Source organism: Bacillus rossius, chromosome 6 (assembly GCF_032445375.1).
Source record: "Bacillus rossius redtenbacheri isolate Brsri chromosome 6, Brsri_v3, whole genome shotgun sequence".
Lineage (NCBI taxonomy): Eukaryota > Metazoa > Arthropoda > Insecta > Phasmatodea > Bacillidae > Bacillus > Bacillus rossius.
In genome coordinates, this window is record NC_086334.1 from 30,279,198 (window position 1) to 30,306,418 (window position 27,221).

At 35.4% G+C, this 27,221-nt stretch overlaps 2 protein-coding genes across 4 annotated transcripts in view; one reads left to right on the forward strand and one right to left on the reverse strand.

The window, feature by feature from the left end:
* Positions 1–11,279, forward strand: part of LOC134532970 (protein XRP2-like) — a 27,460-nt gene extending 16,181 nt beyond the window's left edge. The window contains exons 6-7 of the mRNA XM_063370056.1: positions 4,156–4,311; positions 6,913–11,279. Of these exons, the coding sequence (XP_063226126.1) occupies positions 4,156–4,311; positions 6,913–7,038 (282 nt within the window). The 3' untranslated portion in view covers positions 7,039–11,279. The remainder of the gene's footprint in view (positions 1–4,155; positions 4,312–6,912) is intronic.
* Positions 11,151–27,221, reverse strand: part of LOC134532968 (conserved oligomeric Golgi complex subunit 6) — a 22,458-nt gene continuing 6,387 nt past the window's right edge. For 2 of the 3 annotated variants that reach the window (XM_063370053.1, XM_063370055.1), the window contains 5 exons: positions 23,653–23,813; positions 22,066–22,296; positions 15,340–15,501; positions 13,729–13,890; positions 11,151–12,895 (listed from right to left, as the gene is read on the reverse strand). In XM_063370053.1, coding sequence (XP_063226123.1) covers positions 12,659–12,895; positions 13,729–13,890; positions 15,340–15,501; positions 22,066–22,296; positions 23,653–23,813 — 953 coding nt within the window. In that variant the 3' untranslated portion in view covers positions 11,151–12,658. The remainder of the gene's footprint in view (positions 12,896–13,728; positions 13,891–15,339; positions 15,502–22,065; positions 22,297–23,652; positions 23,814–27,221) is intronic. The other variant, XM_063370054.1, reaches the window with a different exon arrangement.

Consider the following 27,221-nt stretch of genomic DNA (forward strand, 5'->3'; position numbering starts at 1 on the left):
GAAATCGTGTTGTATTTTGTCTCACGGACTTGTTAATCCAGTGCGCCAGCAATTAGGAAGTGTGCTGTCTAGCCGATGAGCAAGCTGAATGGCACGAATAAACCAATTAAGGAATACAGTAAGTGCTTTTGATTATCTGTGCTACTCAAGGAAGCAATGCCCTAGATAAACCATAATTGTGGATAGTCCGCTAGTTATGCTAGTTTATATTCAAAAATTGGAAATATAAAACAATGATCTGGAAAGGGACATAACTCCTTACTAATGATATTTTGCAGAAGTTATGAAGAATGTCAGTCAATTTTGTTGATTAAAATCACACAACAGTAATGTCATACAATAGTACAGTATAGGATAAAGAATAATTTAATTGTAACCCCGAAAGTGTATAATATTTTATAATATAAATCGGTGGACTTAAAAGAACCATTTTCAATCTGCAATATTAGCAAGGTGCAGTGATGAAGAAACATTACTTGTATTCCAGAGAATCCAAGTTTAGTTGTCCATGGTTTTCGTAATCACTTTAGGTAAATGGAATAGCTTGATTCCTCTTCCAATAGCCCTATTCTTTATTGTTGTGTGTTTTGATTAATGAGTTGTTAAACCTCACTAAAAAAATTGGGTCTTGAAAGTTTGGGTCTAATTTCAGAGTATTCAAATACATATATTCAATATTCAAAAATAATTTGATTTTCAATTTGACATCACAAATCTAAATTTTTTTTTTATTTATTCATTACCAATAGATTTACAAAAAAAATTATTGAAAATATATATAAAACATGTATGTAGCTAAGATAATTTATTGAGAAATTTGTATTTCTTTTGTGAAACATTATAAATACAGCCATTGTTTTTATATGTAACAAATATTAAATTTTGATTTTAAACTATCAATAATACTCTATTTTTGTGCATATAATCAGTTTGATCAACAAAATAATTTTCAAACTTAAAATTTAGTGGTTTAAGAAAATGAATTGCCATTTATTTTCTTTAATTTTTTACCTGTTATGGTTTTTTTTTTAGTATGTGTGCATTTGTGTACATTTTTACATGGGGTTATGTGTGTTTGTTTGTTTTTCTTGTCATTTTGGATCTGTTATTGAACTTATGTGAAAGTGAACAAAAAGTTTTACTGTATGTAATATTCAATTTGAAATAGTCTATATCTAATTTTAAAATAATTAGTTTTTCAATTCAATATTCTATTCAAATAATAATAAAAACAGATTTCACAAAAGTCTATTTCAGTATCTTATAGCAGGTGGAAAATATGAAAGTATTTTAACTAGGGATGGGCGACCGAATCCAATATCCGCCGAATCCTAGGGATTCGAAGATTCGGCGGGTCTGATATAGGATTCGTCAAAGGATTCGGTTTTTTACTATTTACGGCAAAAAAATACAGTAAAACTAGCTTACGAGGTCCCGCATGGTAGGTTTTTCCGTATAAAGCGTTTAAATTGCCCGAGGTCTCATCATTTACGCCATTAAATGTGTGCTATAAATATAGTGTAACATAATCTCCTAATAATTGTATATTTTTATATATGTGACATACATCATGTAATCATTGATAAACCAAATTAGTTCATAGTTTATTGGAATTATTAACTATGCATTTTTACACATGAAATAAATATCTTCTATATTATTTATAAATATTTTTAAATAAAATATTTTTTATTAAAATATAACAATAATCATCACATTTTTTAATAATACGCAAAACACGAAAACTTGGCAATATCCTACTTCACCGAATTAACAGTGTTTGTTTGGCTTTTTTTTTTTTTTAAATTTGGACAATAACATTTAGTTCAGATTCACAAAATTTGTGAATCATTTAATGATTTTGAACAGAGTAACTGGACACACCAGTGTCGCATACCTCACCGAGAAAGTACTCGTGTGTCACGTGTTGCTGCTGCGGCAAGTCACCATTAATTTCCCGGCGCCGTTACTCTTAGGGACCTGCGACTCGCACCGCAGTGACACGCCCGCAGCGACTTGCGCCAGTGACACGCTCTGCAGTGACACGTGACCCATGACATGCCAACCGCGCCGTTACTCTTAGGAACCTGCGACCCACGCCGCAGCAACTCGCACCGCGGTGACACACTCGTAGCGACACGTGACCCGTGACACGCATCGCAGCGACAATCGCGAAGAGACGTGACATTGGCCCTGTTACTTATATAGCTAAAGTCACCACCGTGACACGTGACATTGCAGTCGCCGTGACAAAGTCACCGGTACAATAAATATTCCCCATCCCTAGTAATAACCGAGATGTATATTTACCGTGATAGTAATGTATTATTTATTTATGACATATTAAATTAAAGAACATTGTTGAAAAAAAAAAAAAAGATGTTAAACTTTGATATGTACGGTTGGCACATGTTGCTAAGAAATAATGTGATGTAAAAGAATGCAGTACTACTACGAAAAGTGAAAATGGTACTCCTGGATTTTTAGGTTAAGGCAGTCTCTTTCCTTTTTCAGTAATATCGGCCGAAAATTAACAAGCGTACTGTATCGGAAGTCGGCAGAAATGCCGATTCAACTAAATATTGACAAAATCGGCTTCTTCAATACAGCTCTACATTTAATGACATGAGTAAACATATTTCAGACTTCGGGATATTGAAAAAGACTTTAATTTCCATGTAGGTTTATGTGTGTATGTTTTTTTGCAAGTGTAAATTGAATGAAGTAAAATGCTTTTATTTTTATTACTTTCAATTGATTAAACTTTAATGACCAGTTACAGATATTTATGACACTAATTTTGAGGTTAAGCAATTTTACTAAAGCATTCCAGCCACGCAGGTTGCCAGCGAGAGATGCTTGTCTTCTGCTGGAAACACTATCTCATCTCCACTCGTAGAGCTAATTTAACTCCTGAACGTGCAGAACAAATTATTGTTCTGCATGATAGATTAAAGAACAGAATTTAATACTCTGTGACAATCTCTCAGAATTATTGTGCTGAAAAGTGGAAATGTTGAAACAATGTGAATGTACTTTTCAAACAACATGATTTTTGGTGCTAAGTTTGTTGAAGCTCAGTAAGGACTCCAGAAAAATTGACAAGGATGAAATTTTCCCAAAGATATGTTACATTTACACAAACATATACTTGGTTATGTTAGTTGGATGATATCAGTTACTAATGAACCAACGGAAACAGGTAAGATTCAATGGAAAAAAATGTTATTTTTTTCTAGCAGTGCAAAATGTAAACACACACTGTAAATAGTTACCCAAAATTAATAAGCCCACTTCATTTTAATACTTTATTCAAACATTATACTAAGTTTAAGATAAAAATAATTTCCCAAAAGTGTAACTGTACCACAAAAGCTCGAGCTCGGCTCGAAGTAAAATTCTTAGGCTCGCAGACCTCTAGCTTATTTATAGAAAAAATCCTAACCGCTAATCTGTACTAAAACTGAAATCTCAAGAAAAATTTTTTGTCTTTATATACACTTAGGCTATACCAGAAATGTACCAAACTACATGTGATAAATTCAAGGGACTTTTAGTGCAAGCAGAATACATCTCACTTACATTAGATATGTGGACATCATCTGTGTACCAAACTACATGTGATAAATTCAAGGGACTTTTAGTGCAAGCAGAATACATCTCACTTACATTAGATATGTGGACATCATCTGTTAAAAGATTCGGGTTTGGGTTCGAGATTCGGCAATTCCAGTCGAGGATTTGAGTTAGGATTCGGATTCGAGGAAATCAGGATTCGCCCCATCCCTAATTTTAACCTTGTATTATTCTTCAGTTGGGCATATTCTCTTATCTGGCACTATTCTTCAGTTTAGTATATTCTGTAATGTGGCACTGATCTAGCCACTCACATTCATATCTTTTTTTTGGTGGATCTAGGCATTTGTTGATTTTGACAGCCGCACTTTTATTACTAAACAGTAATGCTCTTCGTATGTTCTCTTGCCACAGAGCAGCTTATTACAACTTGTTTTGAATAAGATTTTACTGTATGTTATTTTTTTCCATGATGTTCCCGCTAAAACTATATATGGTGTTTGTTAATCAGGCAGAATTGCTCATCTCGAATGGCTGTGGTGCCGAAGAGGCTCAGCTGTATTATGTTTTGGTTTGCAGCCAGAATGTTTGCTGCTGCTGAGCAAAGAAGTCCAGATGCAGCAGGCCAATGCCGAGAGAGCATTTAAGACAAGTGCATACAACAGAGTCCTGGAACGGGGACAAGTAATAGGTCTTCACTACAATGGTCCTAGTTGTTTACAAAAATGTGAAAAGGTAAGACCCAGTTTTGGAGCGGGTTTTTTTTTTTAATTCACTACAGAATAATTAAAACAGGCTGTGACTGATGAAGACACGCTTTTAATTAATGGAAATATGCAAGCATGTAACATTGAAGTTAAACATAATATCCCAGACCATGTTCTTACCTACTGTATATCTTCAGATGTGACCAGGATGGGGAAGACAGCCTTAAGTGACATTGTTCATTGTTACACTAAGGGTTTAACTAATAAATATTAAATATATTTAGATAGCGATAAAGTCACATTGGAAACATTCGCCTTAAATTTTGTACTCCACCATACTAATAACCACATTTCTACTCTTTCTTATATAAAAAAAAAGAAAGGATTTTGTTGGATTGACAGGCATCCTAGTGGACACAGAAATAAATCCCAGTCCATCATAATTATTTTTCTTCTCCATGCTTTCCTAAATCACTCCAGGTAAATGCATTGTTGTTTCCTTTTGATAGGCCATGGCTGATATCTTTCCCGTGACACTCTTGATTTGTGTATTGCTTCCTTCTCTAACGGGCTGGTTGACAATAAAAATTGGTTGTCTGTAAAGTCTGTTTACGGACGATAGTTTAACGTGACGTCATAACAAAACATTGATGAAATGATTGCATACTTTTATGAATAAAATTGAATCATTTTTATTTTATTAATAAAAGAATAAATACAGCGAAACCCCTTATTTACGTTACCGTTATTTACGTTTTCCCGTTATTTGCACTTTATTCTTCAGGTCCCGTTTAGTTCCCATTTAGTCCAATACAATACTTTCACGCAAATTACGTCTCAAAAATCGAATCCATCCCGCTATTTACGTCACGTAACAATCATAGTAGGCCTAAAAACATTGTGAAAAACGTAACGTTTATAGTCGGCAATGAACATTTTAAATCGCCTAATATACATATTTTATAACATGAAAAGTTGCTTATATTTCTAAACATATAATAATTTAAGTCTAGGCGTGTAAAAGTCCGAGTAAGCATAGCAGGAGACAATCTAAAATGTACTACAGAAAAATGTAAACTACTCACGAATGTATAAACGTGCTGGGGATGTTGGGAATATTACGACTTTATGAGTCAAAACTTAGCCAAAATACTGGTACGAGACATAAACTTCACAAGATAAAATGAGCAGAGTCTTGGTAACTGTTTTATACGTATTTTATAATTTCGGAAATATTGTACAGTTGACACATATTTTTTAAACTAACCATTTATTTCTGAGGATCGTAAATAATTAATTATTGCTATTGGTATCAAGACATCAAGATGAACGTAAACTGTCACGGCAGCGAGAAAACTGGTGCGTATACCAATAAACTGGTATTAAAACTGGACAAAACTGGTACACGGAAGGTAGAGCTTATATTTTTTTCCGCTAATGAGCGTTGAGTGAGTTATACTGTGCATGCTCAGCTCAGAGAACAGAGAGAGTCAGCCGGCGGCTACACCGCGCCATAACAACAGCTAATTGAGTACAATGGCCTTTCTCCGCGCACGGCGCGCTATTGACGGTAAATTTCCAATTTGCGGCCCTTTTTTTTTTTAATTTTTTTACTGTGGTGCAATGCGTATGTGTAATGTAGCCCGTATTTGTTATGAACGCTGCAGGATGCGACTATTTTAATTAACTTTTAACATATTTCTTACTTTTCCCTTTATATACACTTTCCTGCTTTTTACACTTTTTTTACTTTGTCTCCATGAAAAGTGCAAATAAGGGGTTTTGCTGTACTTGAAATTATACTAGTAATCTTTAAATTACATTACAATGTAAAAAAATCACAGGCTGCATTGTTTACATAACTGGGTTTGGACATAACATTTCCTGAGTAGGTAAATTTTTGCGTTACAAAATAATAATTTTTAGTTTTTGTTTACTAAATGCATGTCTACCGTGAATCGCTGACCACCTGACTCGCATTAGCGCATCCTGGTTTACGTGAGGTAACCTAGCCTTGAAACCTTCTAGCTTCTCTCACTAGAGCTGTTGGTGATATGCGGAAATGCATATTATCAGTAGTGGCTCAACACTCGGATGTCTGTGTACTTTGTTAATTGAGCTTAAGTAAATATGCACTGAAATAAGCAACTAGCTGTCAAGGAAAGGGTAAACTATTGATTTTTGATTCGTCATATTAATGTTGCATTATGCTTAATGCTATATGAGTGTCATTGTGCACAATTTGCTTCAAATCATGCCGTAATTTATTGGCGTAGTTACTTCGAAACCACACAAATCGAACAGGTTTACTTCGAGGGATGGGTTACTTAGATATTTAGACTTAACAGAGAAATTTTACTGAAGAGTAACATTGTATGTATTTATTGGTCCAGTGCTTAATTTTTGAAATTTTTTCAAGCAGAATTTTCTGTACTTCTAATGTAGGAGGGAACACAATATTCTTTTTTTTTTTTTTTTTTTTTTTTTTTTTTTTTTTTTTTTTTTTTTTTTCAATTCCTATATTTGTCTCCATGTTTACTATGCTTACTTCTGTTTCTGTGTAATTTACCCCAAACTGTGATTTTGCCACCAGGTGCTCTGTTTTAACATTAGCATTTTATTGTTTCAGGTGGCAAAGAAAATTGCAACGAGCACAGGGTTGCCTGGATTGGTGTATGTAAGTACCAACCCTAAAACTGCCCAGCAACAGGTGAATGACTTCTTCAACTATGGGGATATTCAGATGACCAGTTAATTTCCTCATAGTAGATTGAAGACCTGGAGCACCTTTAAAAGTAATAATGGTACAAAATGACCACAAGATATGGTGCAGACACAGTATAAAGCAGTGATGCAGTGATTTTATAACACTGTAAGACAATTGAGACCTCATTGATACAGTAATTCATAGCAAGCACAAATAATGAATACTGAAAACAAGCAATGGGAAGGGAAAAAAAAAAACACATCTTTTATAGATTTTATAAGTTATTTTGTTTGTTAATTACTGAATTGAAATCACTTTGAGATTTGATTAACATATTAGCTGTATCAAAATGACAAGTGTATAGAGTTATTTCAAATGTCACATTTAATTTCTTTGCAATATTATGCAATCTTTGAGGATAGCAATATTTCAAGAAGAGTTTTTGAAACTTAAAAGAACTTCAGAAATTAAAAAATAAAACAAAATCAAGTATTAATCATAAAAATTAGGGGCTAGAAGGATCTCATATCTTGGAAAAGATGATTCCTTTCAGAGCATACAATCATAACACATTTTGACAAGTTTGTGCATCCTCATTGGTATTACAGGGTTTATCATCTCTAGCTCTGTACGTGCTACTATAAAACTAACTCTCTTATCTTTCATCATGTATTTCTGTGATGACATGAATAAATAAATTAATGGAGTGTCATTTGAGATGATGAAACAACAATGGTGGAATGAATGAGTTGAGGAAAACAGGAGTACCCAGAGAAATCCTCATGCTCACAGAACCGTCCACAATGTTTTCCCATGAGCAAAAAATAAAGAATTGCCTTGGTGGGAGGCAAGTGATGTAACCTCTTAACCACAACAATCCCAACATTTCGAACAAAACAAACATGGCAGCTGATGCATATAATGGGTGTAATTAATATTATGTGTCAGATTATTTTATAAGTATGTGTAATTTTTTTTTTAATATTTGAATAATAGGTATACCACTGTTATTGACGATGTTGCAGAAGAAATAACTGGTGCAAGATTTAACTTAGCAGTAATATAAGTGGGAGACAAGAAATAATTTTCAACAATAATAATCTCAAAATAATATGTAATATTAATTTGTATATGCTGTAAGCTTGGCAAAAATGGTTAATATTGTATGGGTATTGGTAATTCAAAATTTTGCATAGAAACAAAATTTTACAGCATGCTTCTTTTCATAGATAAATAGGTTTTATATTTACACAGTAGTACCTTATATAATTTATTCACAGCATACATTTTATGTCTCTGACTTAAGTTCATTATTTTTGTACGTTTATTATAATTTACTCTTATACTTAATTTTGCAATGAATGTATGCTAGTCATAATTAGGGAATATTTTTCATGTTGTATAGTAAAAGAATTGCATGTTTTTTTTAAAAAAGGTTCTGGATTGAAATATTATCATGCAATTTTACGAGAGAAAAAAATAGTGATTTTAACAATCAGAATTGACAGTATGAGCTTGGGTGAACAGCATTACATTCTCAATTCAAAAATATTAATGACATGTTTGAAGTAAACCATATTAAGTATAAGACTGTTGTTTTATTAAAGCAGAATTACTATTACAGTGTGGAATATCTAATCATGTAGGTGATACCATGACACATGTGCTTTCTTAGACTATAAATAGGCTTTTGCTTTGAAATTTGTGCCAGAAGCTTATCAAAGATAGTTATTTATTTTTTTAACAAATAATTTAAGTTATAGGTTAGAGATGCCTATTTTCAGGATATTGTCATTAGTAAGTTATCACCAAGAATTCCATCAATGTGCAGCTGTTGATAAATGCATTTATATACTTAAGTGGTGATTGATAAAATAGCATCAAAAGTTATAAATGGAAGGAGTACGTATTTAGATTGAAATATAAAACACTTACATAAGCATAATGCATTTGTATTTTTTAAACAACTAGCTTTTGTCTTGTACTAGAGAGACTACACATCTTGTATTAATATTTCTAGTCATTAGAACTTAAGGTTAACTATTGGCTGCATTTGTCCTAATCTCTAGTTATGTGTTTATCAATAGGGCTTTTAACTGGCAGATTTTGTAGATGAAATGATGACATTAAGAAAATCCATTTTTTGGTATTGTATCTTGCAAAACTCACCTAATTACAAAATTACTATGTTAAATACACTAGAGTCCCGTTATAGCGAGGTGTCACGGTTCCGGGTTTGATCCTCGCTATAACCGTGTCCTCGCTATAACCGAATTGGACAAATTTTGGCCTGCAAAAAATAAAAATTAACTGAAAATAGCATAAAAATTGTGTTAAAACCTGTATAATTGGAAAATAACAGGTTACAATAACGAAATCTTAATTTCTGTGAGCAGATGTGTGAATTCTCTTTAAAACGATACCCCATAAGTACGGATGCGATCACCGATTGCGTCAAAATAACCAGAATACCCTACCACGCCACGTAAGTATAGCATCTCAGCCCGCGGCCGACGCAGCATTGTCCTGCTATCTATTGCCGACGCGGGCAGTCTGCTGGCGGCCATGTTGGTTCGGGATGTTACTAACAGGTGGTGCTAGTGTAGCGCGACGATTTAATTCCTTACAAAATAGCAGGAGTGCGGCTGCGGCAACGCACGTACGCCTCAAACGAAATAGTCGCTGGAAAACTATACTTTTTCATTTAAAGAAACCTGTCCACTTTTTTAGAAAATAAATTTGGGATTAAACTCAAACCATCACCACCCCTTTCCCGGACAAATACCCCAACAACTGACCGAAACAAAAGTTACAAGAAAACTGTCCTAGCGATTCGGAAATAAATACGGTAGTGCCTACTAGAGGTGTAAAAGTAACGAAAAAATGTGTACCCGTATGTATTCGTTACTATAACTATTAGTACTCGTTACTATCGTTACGTTACTCGTTACTTCTGATACCACACAATTTGCTGTTATGTTGCAGCAACGAATCCGGTCGTATTGCGTACGCGTACAGTATGACGTTGCGTAAATAATAATAAATAGAATATAAACAATAGTTTTTGTTAACCAAGAAACAGTTAAATCTCATTAGAGCGGCTTTTTAATATTATCTCTTTTAAGATAACAAAAAAAAAAAACGTGAAAATATATGCGATTATAAAAACAAAAACATACATATTTCTAATTTGTAAAAAATACTTTCTTATGTTGTTTCTGTTCCAATATCAAACTTTGTCTACACAAGGTACAGATAACTAACGGAAGTTTGATAAAATAAAGAAAGGACGGGATTCTATTTTTAAAGCCACGCACTTAGGTGGCGATGGCACGGCTGAAGAATGTGACAGGCGTCAACGGCAAGATGTCTAGTGGCGAGCGAGAGGGGTGGAGATAAAGCAGACAAATAATAAAAGCGCGCTTCAAGCTCTCACGCCGTAAATTCCTCAAAAATACCTCGTTATAGCCGTGTTCTCGCTATTACCGTGCTCGCTATAACGAGATTCTACTGTATAATATAAGTTAGGTGAGCCAACCAATATAAATATTATATTTTGATTTTGGCCAAGATATTGGCCTTATGCAGTTAACGATCATTTCAACAATAACCATTAGTTTTGAAATCATGTATTTTTTTTTTTAAGTTGCATTTAAGGAATTTGAGTGGAGTATTTATTAAAATGAGATTTAAATATTTTTGAAGTGTTGTGAATGTGAGTGCAAACAGGGGATGACTAAATCCAAATAAGTTTGGAAAATTTTAATTGACCAATAATTCGAACACAGCTTCATTGTTTGTGCATGGCCATAACCTGTAATTAATATTAATTACATTTTGTGTGTGCAATTTTGATCATTTTAGTTTATGTACTTCACTTAATTGCTACTTTAATAGGTGGTTTACTGTGTCAATACCAACTCATGTAATGCACATGCATTTAGTGGTGGAATTAGAATCGGGAGGGATACTTGTGTACAGAAATTGTTTTTAGCAATTTTTCTCCTTGAAATACATAATTTAACCAGAAAACATGAAGGGAACATTTCCCCTTCCTTGTTTTATATATTTATTCACCACTGTACTACATGTCATTGCATTCTTAGAGAAATATTTGTTCATTGCAACTGGAGATGTATTGTTCCTTCAAGTTTATGAAATAAGGTTGAAAGCTGTATAATTTAATATTGTACATGTGATGAAACATTGTGTGATTTGATGTACACCAGTATATAGCAATGTAATTTGCCACTGTTTACACAATATTAAATTTACAAATTTTGCACACAGTTTTTTAATAGAATTCTATGTAACCCATATTTTTTTGATAACTCAGGTAAAAGTAAATAACTGTTGCATTACCCCCCCCCCCCCTTCCCCTTTTCCAACATTGTTCTGTCCCTTACACCATATCACATGGCAGTGGCCATGCCTTAGTGAATCACGACTGGTTTTTAAAAGGCTTTTGTTGATGAATACATGGTAGTTATGTCTGTATGCGTGTGCACATAATTGGGCATGCGTATGTACACACGTGTACACACATGTGCGCATGCATGCAGATGTGCATGCACTTATCTCCAATTTTTGAAAGTCGGGGTTTGCATTTTTCTGGCAAGATCAAAGAACGGTTGATATTGGTTTAAGAAAACTTCACGGATTTTTTTTAAAAAAAACTTATTTTTATAGCTATTTTGTAAAACATTTTTATGTTATAATACCAATAAAGGCTGAAAATTAACTGTTTTTGTCACTACGTGCTGTGCCAACAAAATACCTGTGCACATCCATAGATTGGACAGTATATATGAAATACATATAACTTGTTTTATCGCTTAATGGTCAAACGCGCATAATCGTCGCAACCATATTTTAGGCTGTCAAAATTGGGATGAAAAAACTTCTCGCGTAAACATCACATGATGTTTTTGGTCCTGCTAGTAGATGCAGAGCACTTTATGTAGGTATCTTTTCCGTATAAAACTATGTATTTTAAAGTAGAAATCTAATATTTATTTGGTCATTACCACTTAATAAATTAACGGAAAAATACGAAGTTGTTTGACGTGTAAATTTTCTTATAAAGACGTTTTTAAACTGTATTTCCTTTATCTGATTGCGTTACCGCGACGTATCACTTACAAAAATGTAGCCAGTACATCATTCATGTTTGGTTATGTTGCTTCCCGTATAGAGCGCGCCCACGTAGTCGAATATCAATATCTCGTCAATTGGATGCAACGCGCGCTATCATGTGATAGCCCGCATTCTTTCGTGGCAAGGGTGTACTACGACACGTTAGATTAAAGTGGCTTCCATTCGCGTTAGATTTTTGGTTTTTCTATTTAAAGTTGAAGAAAGGTTTTTGTTTAAGGAATTATTAATATAGATTGTTTGGCGTGCTCTTGTATACTCCACCTTTTTTTTAAATAAACGTACTTTCCGTGAACGAGTTTTGTTTTTATGAATAACTTTACCTGACGAAAAAAAAATTTTTTTTCCCCGCACAATGGTCGCACCCCTACTTTCCAAACTTGATTTTGGAATAAAATGTGCGACGATTATATGAGAAAACACGGTATAAACACTATCAATGTTTGTACAAAATGCAACCACTTCAGGTACACAATTCCCTAGCAGGTCCTGAGCCACCACCTGCGACAGGTGATCACGACGGCGGCAGCAGCAGCCGGCGCACCTCCTGCGGGGAGCGGGGCGCCAGCAGCTCGGGGCCCTGGTACTGGTTGGCCGGCTCGTGCACGGCCGCGTGCAGCTGCTGGTACACGGCCGCTATCACCTCGAAGGCCCGGCGCTGCACGGCGGCGCGGTGGGCCGAGCTCATCAGCAGGCCCACCTGGGGCAGCACCAGCACGTCCGGCATCACCAGGAAGCCGTCCAGCTTGCTCTGCACGCACGCGTTCCGGGACCCTTTTCAATTACAAGCACAGGATGATTTCATACATGCGGGGGGGGGGGGGAAGGGTATTTTGCCACACCTCCCCCCCCCCCCCCTTCTGAAACCTTGAAGTGGGGGCAAACAGGGGCAAAGAAAGTGCTGTGTAATCAATTTTTTTAAATAATAAAACTGCTTAAATAGGTAGCACCATTTTCCACCTTGAAATACAAATTTTTCCCGGGGGAGTAACAAACCCCCCCCCCCCCCACTTCAATAGGGGGGGGGGGAAATCGATGATTCTTTATAAAAAGATATATTGCCCCCCTCCTTTGGAAAATTTAGTTGTTGCGCCCCTGCTTACAGTATAGTCAAAATTAAAACTGAGCAAATTTAACACAAAATCTGATATTTGCAGGACTGTACTAATTTTTAGATTGGGAAGCTAAAATATTTTCAGAAATAATTCCTACAGGCAGTCAGTCTCAAATTATTACCGACTGTAATTCTAAATATGATTTGTATAGTTTTAGCTCTCTCTAGCTATAATGCAAGGTTTTTTTTTAAATTATTTTATTTATTCCTCTAAAGTGGATAGGTTTTTCAGAGATATAATTTAAAGAGGACAGACAATGAAATACAACTGTTCATAAATAATTTAAATAGTATTAGTATTTTTTTCTTATGGTTGTAAAAAAAATGCTATTTAACAGCGCTAACATTGAATATACAAATATCCTCTCACATAACCAATGTATTTCATCAGAATAATTTTACACATCAAGTAAAATATTTTGAGTACTCTGCAACACTAGTGTGTGATGTAGAAAGTTATCACTACGTACCATGAAGGTCTTGAGACTGGCTGGGTCCATGCCGGGCACTGAAGAAAGTGACCCTCTGCCTTGGTCCTGGAGGATTGTGTATATCGGGCCCAGGTTCAAATTGGCTACTAGAGAGCTGGCCTGCTCTGACGTGAGCGTGTCCAACTGCGCATCGGACTGAGCCTGAGAACACACACTTTGTGAGGGCTGCGTTCTACTGATAACACAATTATTAACACGCAACTGCATTTTGTTAACAAACCCATGAATTGGGGAAACATTCAAGCCACGTAAAATGATATAATATATAACCACTTTAAAAAAAAAAAGAGTCGAAAGGGAAAAAAAACTGAGTGTTAACAATAGAATATCAATTCCATAACAATTGGAGAGTAAAACAGTAGCAAAAACATTTATAAAACTATAAAGAACATGTTAATTGGAAATACAATTACTGCAGAGAGAAACCATTAATACATATTAAGAGATGGAGGAGTCTGCAAATGTTTGGCTCAAGTCGAGCAGTATTCAGAACTTTGAGTCGATTCCACACTTGACAATTCTTTAGTCTATTCGAGTTTAACATTAACATCAAGTTCATGTATGTCTTCAATGAGTGACTCATTTGTATCAAGTCAATAAGTAAAATATAACTATAAATCATACCTACTTATAATTTCTTTAAAATGTAGTGTTTTATTCCCACTGGATTCTGGAAAACTCAGTAGATATGAAGGCCTTTCAAGTCAAGAAAAATTGTGCACTAAAGTGAATTAAACATGAGAAAATATTGTTAGAAACGAAGACAGGACTGTGATGCGTGTAAGGTTTTGAGCTGGCTGGTGGCCAGCGGCAAAAAGCATTTTTTGGGCAATGTAATTGCGCAGTTTTCAAGTACGGTTAATTTTACGTAAATATAAATACGAGATTATGTTGAGAAATGTTTTCGAAAAATAATTGTACATGATTGTCAAGTCTCATCTTCTAGAGTATAAAGAACTCAACTTTCGAGTTAAGTCGAGCTTTAGCCACTCGCTTGACTCGGCACGAGTTTTCGAGTCTCAGTCCATCCCTTGTACATATACATATCTACAAGTAGAGATGTTAGTGGCAAAATTTTCCATTTGGAAAAATATAACATAATTTTCCATAATTTTTTTTTCTCATTACCAGCATAAATTTATGGATATACATTATACAATTATTTATTTTCTCCAGATAGGTAGGTACTGTTTAAACAATTTTTTGTTATCAGTGGGCAAGGTTAGCATGGGTACTATCCAACTCTCAAATGTTAAGTGAGCCATTATGTAGTAAAGAAAAACCAAATATTTATTTTATTTGGTTCTGTTTTTATAAAAAAGTTGATAAAATCTAATTGTTTTTGTAAAAGTATAAATTGGAAAATTTTACAGTTTTGGAGAAAATTTTCCAATAGATTACCAAAATATTTTCCCAAAAATATAATTTCGGAAAACTTAACATCTGTAACTACAAGACAAATGAAATGAAAAACCGTAGTGGAGAATGTAAGTTGATGCTCAATAATTTTTACGAAGTGTGATGTCAAAGTGCCTCTAATTAAATGAAAGCAATTGGTTTCAAGCAAGACCGAATGTAAAAGACTATTACCTGTAACCTTTCGAGCCTTTCGTCCATGAACTCATAGAGCGACAGAGTCGACTGGATCTGGTACAGACAGTTGAGCAAGTAGACGGCCATGTCTGTCGTGGACAATCTGGCAGCACTCTCGTTCACTGCCTGCAGTAGTGGGTCCACCACACACGACACAATCTGTTCACAATATTCACATCACACTAAAGCACTGAAACATGTGGAATTATTTATGTACAAACAATTGTATTCTTCATAAGTAAGTAGGTTATTGACACAGAAAATATACATAAAATGGCACCTAGTGATGCTACCCTTAATACAATGTGGATCCTTACATGCTCCAGCCATATCGGCTCTTTCGTGTGACACATAAGATAACAAGACTTTTTACAGAAAAAAAAAAGAAAAACAATTACTTATTTTGAAAATAATCACAAAAATTAATAAAAAACCTAATTTTCTGGAACATCATTTTCCATAAGAAAGCACGGAGTGGAACTTATCATACCATTTTATGGTCGTTGACTTACAAAGGTGTGGTTTGTTTGGCATCACTTTTTCTAGCACCTGCGCCATCTATCTGGACTTAAACTTGGTACAACTATTTCAAACACGCTTAAAATTGTAAAAAATTTTCAACACTTTACTTTGATTAAATGATCGTAGTCATTGCCACGTGTACAAAGAGACGTATGTCTGTGACTTAATACACTTGAAGTTTAATATCCGAATTGGTAGCAGTTAAAAGGTTATATTATTATTTTATACAATACATTAATAAATATATGCACAGAAAATTTATATTAATGTTCCCAACGTATTTGTAGCTTTGCATGACGTTGCATGGATTCAAGTCATCAGAAACTTGTTAATTTTGACATGCAACTAGATAATATAAAATTATATTAAGTAAAGGACATATTATGTGAGGCTCCCAAAAATGTTAATTTAAAAGCCAATAAGCTGCAGGCACCTATAAGTCAGTTGTATCATCACAGTATAACACTGCAATTAAAATTTGTTCTCTAGTAAAGTTCAAATAATGTCATAAAATTTATCTGAACAATTTCAGCTATTGTACCTATCACTCTGAACATTAATTTACTTTGCTGATTTTAAAAGTTCACAATTAGGTATTATAAGAACTGGATTACTTCCAAAATTTTCCATCTTGTAAGTTGATATATTATGAGTTTACATTACAGTATATTGATGAAATAATAGTGGCTAGTAACAATATGATACTGAGTACTTAAATTTCACATTAAATTATCCCAGATAAAAAAAAGTGATTTGCCAGAATATGTAATCCATACAGCTGAATTTAACTTCAATGCCTATTTTTTCTGGAATACAGTATTTCCTCACTTAGCACAACTAATGTGTTCCTAAAAATGTTTGTGTTATTCAAAATTGCATATTCTGAAGAATTAGTCTCCATAAATAGCAAGGTTAATTTACTTAAAATGTTCCGAAATGTGTACCATTGAATCCTTTCTATGACATACAATAGAACATAACAGGAGATAGGTGGTTATGTACTTAAAAATTAAAGTGCTTTTTCGTGTATCACCGCTTGGTTTACACCAATCCTGTAAAGTTGTGATTTTTTTTTCATTACACCATTCATTTAACCTTTTCCATGTGAATCATCTATTCATTTCTGTTCCGTTATAGAACGTGAAATATATTCCCACTAGTACAACTAAAAGCATCAGACTTGCATAAATGTTTGATAGAGTCCTTACTTATGATATGTACGATTGTGTGCACAGTTAACTTGCTTAACCCCTTTACATATTAACCCGAGTATATTCGTTTTTTTACATTTGGCACGTAATTATTAACCCGAGTTTACTCGTTCGACTAACAAAAACGTGCGTCTGATTATATTATTTCGAGTTTTCTCGAATGAGTTACATGAGCTCTCGCTAGATGTCGTGGTAGGTATTTTCAGTCTTTGAAACAGACTTCCAGTAGTTTTATGTTACCCACTAGATGTCAGGGCAGATTCGATCCATCACGGTACCCTACTTACACGCGTTCGCCGTTTGTGTTTGAAAAATTGTACATTAGATGTCTCTAATAGTACTATTATGAATTTATGATGTTCCCGCCAATGTTTATATATTTTAACTGAGGTGTCAACATTACTGTAATGTGAATAATAGAAATTGTTCAAAATGAGTGATTCCGACAGTGAAGGAAGCGACTTGAGTGAGTGATCTTGATAAATTGGGATCTGATAGTAGCGACAATTATAATGACATTTCAAGCTCAGAAGAATCAGGTAGTGAAGAGATATCTGGCAGAATGTGGTGTGAGATAAACTGTAGTTTGCCAACTATCTCTCCTCCAAGATACCCATTTACAAGTAAACCAGGCGTCAATGTAAATGTAAATGTTGACGATAATTTTCTTCGTTATTTTCTCTTATTTTTTGATAATGATTTGGCTGAACTCATAGCTACAGAAACGAACCGTTTTGCATCACAGTACATTCAAACACATCCTCAAACAAAATGGAAACCAACAAACAAAGAGGAAATCTATGTTTTTCTTGCACTAGTTGTGGCTCAAAGCATAGTCAAAAAACCTACATATCAAATGTACTGGGCTAAGAACCCAATATTTGACACACCATTTTTTAGGAAAACCATGCCATTTCGCAGATTTGTTCAGCTGAAACAGTTTCTTCATTTTGTGGATAATGAGTCATATGATGCAGCCACCCATCCAAACCCTAAACTGAACAAAATATGGCCTATATATATTCATTTGCAAAATAAATTTTCTGAACTTTACACTCCAGAAAAAGATGTCACAGTAGATGAAAGCCTTATGTTATATAAAGGGCGTCTAGGTTGGAAACAGTACTTACCTCTCAAAAGGGCGCGGTTCGGAATAAAGTCATTCATGTTATGTGAATCGTCAAGTGGATATGTATATTCCTTCGTAATTTACACCGGACGAGGAACCAATTTTGATGATGAATACAAAGGCTTGCCAATGTCGTCACAAGTAGTTATGTCATTAGTGAAACCTCTTCTTGGGAAAGGTTATTGTGTCATTACTGACAATTTTTATACTTCACCACAGCTATCAGATATGTTGCTATCACATCGAACCGATTCTTATGGGACTGTGAAAACGACAAGAAAAGAAATGCCACCAGAATTGCGGAAACAAAAATTGCCGAAAGGCAGTGTCATTGCTTTCCAAAGAGGTAAACTATTGGCATTGAAGTGGATGGACAAAAAACCAGTCACAATGTTGTCTACAATCCACAATTCTGAAATGAAAAGTGTTACAATCTATGGACAACAGCACATAAAACCACAAGTTGTGTTAGATTACAACAGTACAATGGGAGGTGTGGATATTGTTGACCAGCGCACAACAGACTATGCAGTACCCAGGAAGAGGGGGAAAAAATACTATAAGAAGATTTTTTTCCATTTAGTGGACCTAGCAATATGGAATTCATTTTTGTTATATTCAAAGTTGGGAGGGAAGCAGTCACATTTGGAGTACAGAGAGGCTGTTGTCAAAAATTTGATTGAACAGTTTCACAAGCCAACAATGTCGCCAGGACGAGGTAGGCCTGGAAAATCAACGAATCCACTGAGAATGACTGAACGTCACTTTCCAGCTACGATCCCGCCAACTGACAAAAAAAGCAATCCTACACGCCAGTGTGCAATGTGCAGCAGGGTGACAGATGCACGGGGGAAAAAAATACGGCGTGAAACACGGTACATGTGTGAAGACTGTGGTGTGCCACTGTGTGTAGTGCCGTGCTTCAGAGTTTATCATACAACAGCAGACATTTAGGCAGAAATTAGTTAGGCTTACAGTCAGAGTGAAATGCATTCAAGAATAACTTCACAAATGTCAATACAGACTCGTGACATTATTCAGCTACTGTATTCAAATAAAAATTCTTCTATTTATTGTGCTGTGAAAAAAACTGAATGTCTCACATAAAAACTTTGTTTTTTGTAAAGAATGACATCCTTGACATTACAATGATTTTTTTTTTGTATTTGTGAATGTTCAGCTATTGCAGTTAGTGTATACTGTACAAACCTTGTGAGGTAAATTTTTATACAAAGATCTATTCGGACTGACAACATTTACATATCATATGTACATATTTTGTTTTTCATGTTATTCAGGCAATTTTATAAAAGTAGATGTAATTTTGTAAAAGAAATATGGTATGTTGCAAAAGTTATTTCATTGGTTTCTATGTAAGCTTATACTATATCTGGCTAATGTTATAAATATTTTTAGTAATCTTAGTGAATATTAGCACTGACGAGTATACACGGGTTAGGAAACCAGTGTCCATTCAAAATGACATGATGGTGTGATAAATGTAAAATTTTAATGTATTTTGTGTGGTATGTCCATTTGCATATTGAATAGGTAAAATATATTGCTGCACAAATGTGATTTTCAGATAACTACTTTTGAGAAATAATTCTAACCATGCTGAACATTACTAATGTTGTTATAATAACTTCCAATTTGTGTTAAATGTTTTTATCTAAATATTTATCTATTTAATTATATTCCATAAATATTTATAATGTATTTACATATATTTCAGCAATGACGAGTATACTCGGGTTAGTAAAACAGTGTGCATTAAAAATTACATAATTTTGTAAAAAATGTAAAAACGTATGTTTTACATGTGGTACGTTTATTTGCATATTAAAAACAATAGATTACTGCAAAAAAACCAATTTTAAAAAATGGTTTTTTTAGACACATATATCTAGCCATAATATATATGTTAAGGGGTTAAAACTTAAATGTGACCAATGTAACTGTGGCCTTCATGACATTATGCACGCTTGCATATTTCATGTTTCCTCTCAAATACTTGAGCACGATGCAGTATGCTCTCACTTAAACATGATTCCAATATGATTCCAACTGCATGTGCTAGCGCACGCACAGTTACCGGCAGACGAATAGGCAGACGTTGTGTTTGTGCATGCGAGTTCTCTGCCACTGGCTAGATTGAAGTTCATCACGGCCCGGCATAATATGCATGGACATAAAAACATTTGGTCCTTTACACCCAATAGATGCAACTGAACTTGCCATAGCTGATGTTTGTACAACAGGTGATAGCACAGTCAGACCTGCACACACATCTCTTCCCCCCCCCCCCCCCCCCTCGTGTAGCTAACAATATGCTTTTTTTTACCTGTGGTGATTTTGTGCTAACTGAAATTTACAGACATGCTATTCAAGACTGGGACTGTAAAATTAACATTGTGCTAAATGAATTCACGCAATTTGAAGACATGCTAAGTGAGGGATTGGTGTATTGTATTGGTGTTAATAAATTCATAACTTCTTTCCTAAAACACACTATGCTTCCTTGCATTTAATTTTATAGAGAGTTAGCTGCACTTACTCAACTGGTTTACTGGTATCTAATTTATTCTGTACTGCCTGCTGAATTACCAGACAGTTTGGCCTTTCAAAGCAGATCAGATGCCTTATTCACAATGTGGAGCCATGGTGATTGAATGGTCAGATCGCCATGGTTGTCCTTGTCTCGTGCAAAAGTGATTCGGGTTCAATTCACAGGTCAATCATGGAAATTTCTTAAGTGGGAAACATGGTGAGCTTTGCAGTGAGCCTGTTTTCTTAGGAGTAGAACTCCCCTCTACCCTCAACCCATGCATTACATCAATGCTGCATTTGTTTTTTTTTTATATTCAGATTTACACCTGCAATGGGCTTCCACCTGGTGGCCAGGCAGTGGTGGATCCAAGTTAGAATGTTGGAGAGTGAATGACTGAAGAGTTTCAGGTGGTGTGGAATACCTCACAGTTAAATGGAGAATACAGAATTTTGAAGGAATAAATATAGTACCTTAAGCTGCTATTTTAACACATTTCTGACATCTTGAAAAGTCATTAGAAAAACACTGGGCATTTTTATAATTTTTAAGAATGCTACGTTTAAAAAATTACACATAACATAATAACACTAAAAATGTAAAATAATATTATACTACACAAAAACATTCACCCGACTTCATTGGTCAGATACTTTTTTATTCTAGGAAGGGTTTTGTGGTTGGGGAGAAGGGGGGGGGGGGATTTCCCCATCACCATTCCCATGGGACTGCCACAATGGTCGGGAGTCCTCCTTTCTAATCACTCTCCTGCACATTTAAGCTTACTCTATGGTTCCCTCGCCCCTCTTACTTCCAATGCCTTCTAAGCATTTTGAAATATTTTTTTTATCCAAATTAATATCAAATTATTCACAAATTTCAAATCTTTTTTCTAATCTAATTTAAACTTTGTGCTTTTCCCTTTCTGTTCTCCTCCACACTCTCTGAATCTTCCACCCATGGTCTCTTCTCTATCGGTACCCACATTTGAGCAACTTATTTCCCAGTTTTCCCCATTCGCCCCTCCAGGGGCGCAACAACAGGGGAGGGGGCAAGGGTATTTTGCACCTCCCCCACCCCTCTCTCTAAAACCTTGAAGTGGGGGCAAACGGGGGCAAAGAAAGTGCTGTGTAATCAATTTTTAGATAGTAAAACTGCTTCAATAGCACCATTTTCCACCTTGAAATACAAATTTTCCCGGGGGGATCGATGATTCTTTATAAAAAGGTACATTGCCTCCCCTTGGGAAATTTATTTGTTGCGCCCCTGCCCCACCTCCCCCCTTGACCATCTCAAACAGCCTTTGCACGCACCTTGACGATGTCCTCCTGACGGCCCTCCGCCATGCTGGCCACGGACAGTACCTCGCGCAGAGTGCCCAGAGCGTGCGCGAGGCCGGGGGCCGGGGAGAGGTCGGAGGGGGGCACCAGCGCCCGCCCGCCCAGCAGCTGCTTCACCTGCTGCTGCAGCGCCGCGAGGAACGCCTGCCGGCACTGTCGCTCCAGGTCCGCCAGCAGCGACTCTAGCGGCCCGCCGGGCACCACCTGCCGACACACTCAGCTGCACATCTTCCAGGGCAACTGCCGGCAGGGTGTCCACCGAAAATAACACCGGAGAGTCACTTGATGTAAGTTTTTGGACATACGCCATTGCTTAGCAATGGTGTATGTCCAAAAACTTACATCAAGTCATGCACTCCCATTGCACAAATCCTTCAAAGATAACACTGGAGAGTCAGTCACAAAAGTCACGAGCAAGTAAGGAAAACTGAAGAGCTGATCATGAGGAAGTTGGAAACTGGAGAGCTGGTCATGAAAGTCAAGAGAGAGAGAGAGAGAGAGAGAGAGAGTGAGAGAGTGAAGAAACTGAGGTCTGGTCACAGAAGTCATGGGAAAATAAAGAAACTGGGGAAAACTGGTCATGAAAATCAAGAGAGAATGAGAAACTGGAGAGATGGTAATGAAAGTCTCAAGAAAGTAAGAAAACTGGAGAGCTGGTCACGAAAGACATGAAAAAGTAAGGAATTAACCAATAAGTCCTAAAATATACTTTAATGATGCTGAAAGTCACAAAACTTTAATTTCAAGCAGCTGTTTGCTAACTTTTTTTTTTCGAAGCCTCAATTCAGTTTATAGTTGCACATTAGATATATAAACAGTGGAGACTATCCACTTAGTTCATATGGTAATTGCTCTTGAAAAGGTTTAAGTTTTTTCGAAAAACATTCCTGCGAGTAGTAGATCCATTTCATATTACATTTTTTCATGTTTAATTTTGCTTATAACATAAAAAAAATTACTTTAATTAATTGTATAAAAATGTTATTAAAAAAGTTATTCCTGAAAAAGTTCTGAAATTAGTTCACCAGGTATTCATACAAACACTAGTTGAAAAAAAAAAAACACTGCCTGTAGTCAGTTATATATCCAACTAAGATAACAGTTTGTCATGAAGAGTAGTTTAAAGACTTAATACAAATTTATGTGTTTGAAACTGAATGGCTTCCGAAACCATTTTATTTTCAGTACAAAATACATTAGAATAAGATTCAGTATGATAGCAACATTGTTAAATTTCTGACAACGCATCAGTTTTACCTAAATCGACGCATGACTGCACTCTACCGGTACTGTGCTCATGATAATGACACTATCCATATCTTTCATTTACAACATCCATTTTGTCAATTATGTACAAAAAAAATTTTAAAAAAACTTTTTTACATTCATTCATTCATTGCATTATTTCTTGATTCATTCATTCAAACTGTTATCAGAAAACATTTACAGTAAAAACTTAAAATACAAAGGAAATTAATGACTTTATAGAGATAAAGCATGACATTGTTGATGGTTTTCAAGACCTGTTCACAAGAAATTCCAAAAGCAACCAATACATACCTCACAAATGACCTGCTTGTAGAAGTACACTAAATTAGTGATGCCGTACATAACAATGGGGCCAATATCCGAGGTAAGGATGTGCTCCACACGCACTTTCAGGGGGTGACACACGCCCTCAGTGATGTTTGCAAGAGCCTCCTGCTGGTTTTCTGAAACATCTGACAGACAAATACCTATAATTATTATTTTTCTTTTTTTTTTTTTTCAGAAATTACACTCAAGTGAATACTTTATACTATTACCATTACGTAAAAATTGCATAAAATAAAGTTGAGTAAAGTCATGTTACAAGTGGCCAATAAAATAACTTTCTGGAAGACCTGGATTTGAAATCTTTTGTCTCCCAATCTTATTTTATCTTGTCCTTAGCCAAAGCTTTAGTCTTATATATTTCTTTGATTAGTGTTTTTTTTGTCTCTCAGTCTAAAAAAAAACCTGGCTGTTGACAAGAATATGCAAAGCCATATACAAAAAAAAATCACAAATTTTCTATTAATTTTAAATCTCAATTAAATTTTTTTTATTCAATTTTACACACAAGGGCACTTACAGAAAAAAAATTTCTAAGGAGATGTATGAGCCAAATCTTAAATTTGAGTAAATTCTATAAAAAGTAAAGCCAGGTTGGAAATAGCAAAGAGACACAAAATTATCAAAAATACTGCCAATCACAAATGCATAGGTAATGGTGCAGGAATACATAACGTTATTTCACCTGCTACAAATTGGAATACTACCTAGCACAAGACCTTCCATATTATCACTTGGATACAGATGAGTGGAGCCAATAAATAGTATTAACGTGTGCAGGGCTCGATTTTAGCGCCTGTCCGCCTGCCCGGGACAGGTAAAATCTCGTCCGGGCAGGCAAAATAAAAAAGGCAACTATCCGGTGGACAGGTGCAACTTGTGACACCGAGGTTATTCGCACGCACTAATGCAGCAGAGGTGATTAATAACATTTATGCGACCGCGACCGCAAATAAAACATCTTTGACAATATCTATAAATAAACAATAATAGCTGCACTTTTGTGACGGACGACTCTGGCTATTGTATACCGCGGGAAAAAAAATAGGTTTTGTACAAACCGTGCTGAAATCTTCTGAATCATAATTCTTAAAATCTTACGTTCACGTCATGATTCACATAACATAGTCGTATTTGTATGCTAGAGATGCAAAACGTCTCACACCGATTATGTTTGTTTTTGTTGCCATGTTTTAATATTAATTTCGTTGCAGTGCAGCCAACAATTACGTAATTTACCGTTGTTTACTTTCAAAATATAATTTTAAAATTTATTGTCTTTATAAATCGCGACTTTACTAATTACTTGCTCTACTTTAATATAGTTTGTTAACAGAAAAGCGTTTTCGCGTGGTTAACATTTCACGGCGTACTCCAGATGCAGCTGACAGTGGCCGCAGTGACTGAGACTGCTTGAAAATTCGCCTGTCAACTGTTGCATCAAAAAATAAACATTACTTGTTTACAGAGGACACTGTAATCTTTTACAGTTTATCTTGTTACGGCGATTGTTTAAGTATTTAATTAACTGCGTTACACAATGTGGAAATTCATTACTGGTGCTTAAAAACCACCAGAAAAGAAAAGAAAAACGGACGAGGACAAGTCAGAATATAATGTTAAATATGACAAAATCGCCCGGTCCCGTACCTTTTTAACGTCTTGGTGTTCCGAGTTTCTTTGGTTCGTTACGACACAGAAACAAAACAAATGTTTTGCAAAGTCTGCGAAACGCATTCAAAATCATCTGGATCAGAAGTCTATAAAGACAGACTGGCGAAACTGTCTAAATGATGATACACTGTCTGCCCTCATGCGTGTTCAAATACAGTCACCTTCTGAAAGTGAGTTTGATCCAGCACCAGCAATAAATCTCTGATATCATAATGTTCAGAGAAAACGTTGACCCTTTCAGCCTCCTTATCGAAGATGTTCAAGACAGAATCAGCCAAGTAATTCGTGCAGTGACTCGTCTGAAAATGATGATTAAATAAGGATGTTAAGTGTGTGATAAAAATAGGTGCAAAATATAGCAAAAATCCTTTTTCCTCACTTTTTCAGCGACTTTGAAATTTTTTTTATTTGGGTAAAACAGCGGACAGGCAAATTGGATGGCGGACAGGCAAATTTTCGATTACACCTGTCCGTTGGGCAGGTTAAAATATTCCTTAAAATCTAGCCCTGAACGTGTGTCATTCTACTGGATCAAACAGTCACCTTTTGCCGTGACGCAGGCCTCCTTTGACAGCATTCAGCTCACCACCCATCTGCTCGTGTGATGTCACCTTCGGAGTGTATTGGTGTTAAATAAAATAAGTGTTAAAGAGTGTTATTAATTATTAATGTTATTAATAAATACTCTAAATTGTTACTATTTTGTTACTATTTATTAAAAACATTAATAATAACCAAATAGTAACAATTAAGAATACTGCTGTGTTATGTACCTTGTTTAAGTACTAGTACAAAATGGTAAACCAGCCGACGGCCATAGTGGCTCAGGGATGGCTGTAAAGTTAATTAACAGTAGTTGTAGTTTTTAATACACATTTTAGAATAAATTTAAGTATTATGAAGGTTTAAAGAGTAAAATATTTTTTGTGTATTAACCATGTAACAACTATCTACATGTGAGTAGGAACGCTTGGCTTCAAGAGGTCGAGATTAAAGATGGTAGAAACTGTTAGTTGGAGACAAGCGACTTGAGGAAGTGGACGCGTACCATGAGACGGAAGACATTAGTGTATTTTCTTGACTCTGAATAGCTACACTAAACAATAAAAATATACAAAACATTTTTCATTTGTCCGCTGGAAGTGTGTCCCATTTCCATTCTCCCATTTTTGGAGGACGGCTTAAGTAGATTATATATTTATATCCTTCGGAAGTTTGTTTAATTGATGTAAATCAAGCGTGTGCAAGTTTAAATCATAAGTATTATTTCGAACCTTGGCTCTTCTGTAATTAAGATGTGGGCAAAGCCTGGATATCACCCCAACGGGTATGTGTTAAGGTAGGCAACAAGCAGCAGGGTCAATGATAGGCCAAGCACTGGAGACGGCCTGGCCGAACGATTCGTGTACACTGAGGTATCTTCACTGCTCTGCAGTTGGCGCCACAGGCAACATTTCTTAAACAATATAACACTTCATCTTAGCCCTAAGTTCGGTGTTTAAAGTCGCCCAGCCCAGCATGCGGCCGTGTGGATGTGTTAGCCGTTGAACCACAACCACAATCTGGTTGCTGATTTTGAATCTCCATCATAGATTATTTATTTTGTTTGTTTAATGTTAAGAACAAGGAAGTAATGATACATAATTGATTGTTGCATGATATATAATTATAGTTGCATTTAATATTTTCATAAGATTTTATTCAGGCTTACTCTTTCAGTAAATGCAGAAAGACTGAAGTGAATGTAAATATTTATGAACAGTGGTCATTAACTGGGCATGCTTTGGTTCGGTACACTTTGTAATCTGGCACCACTAGCTTGAAAAATTAATTGAACATATTTTTGATAGCTAAAATAGTTA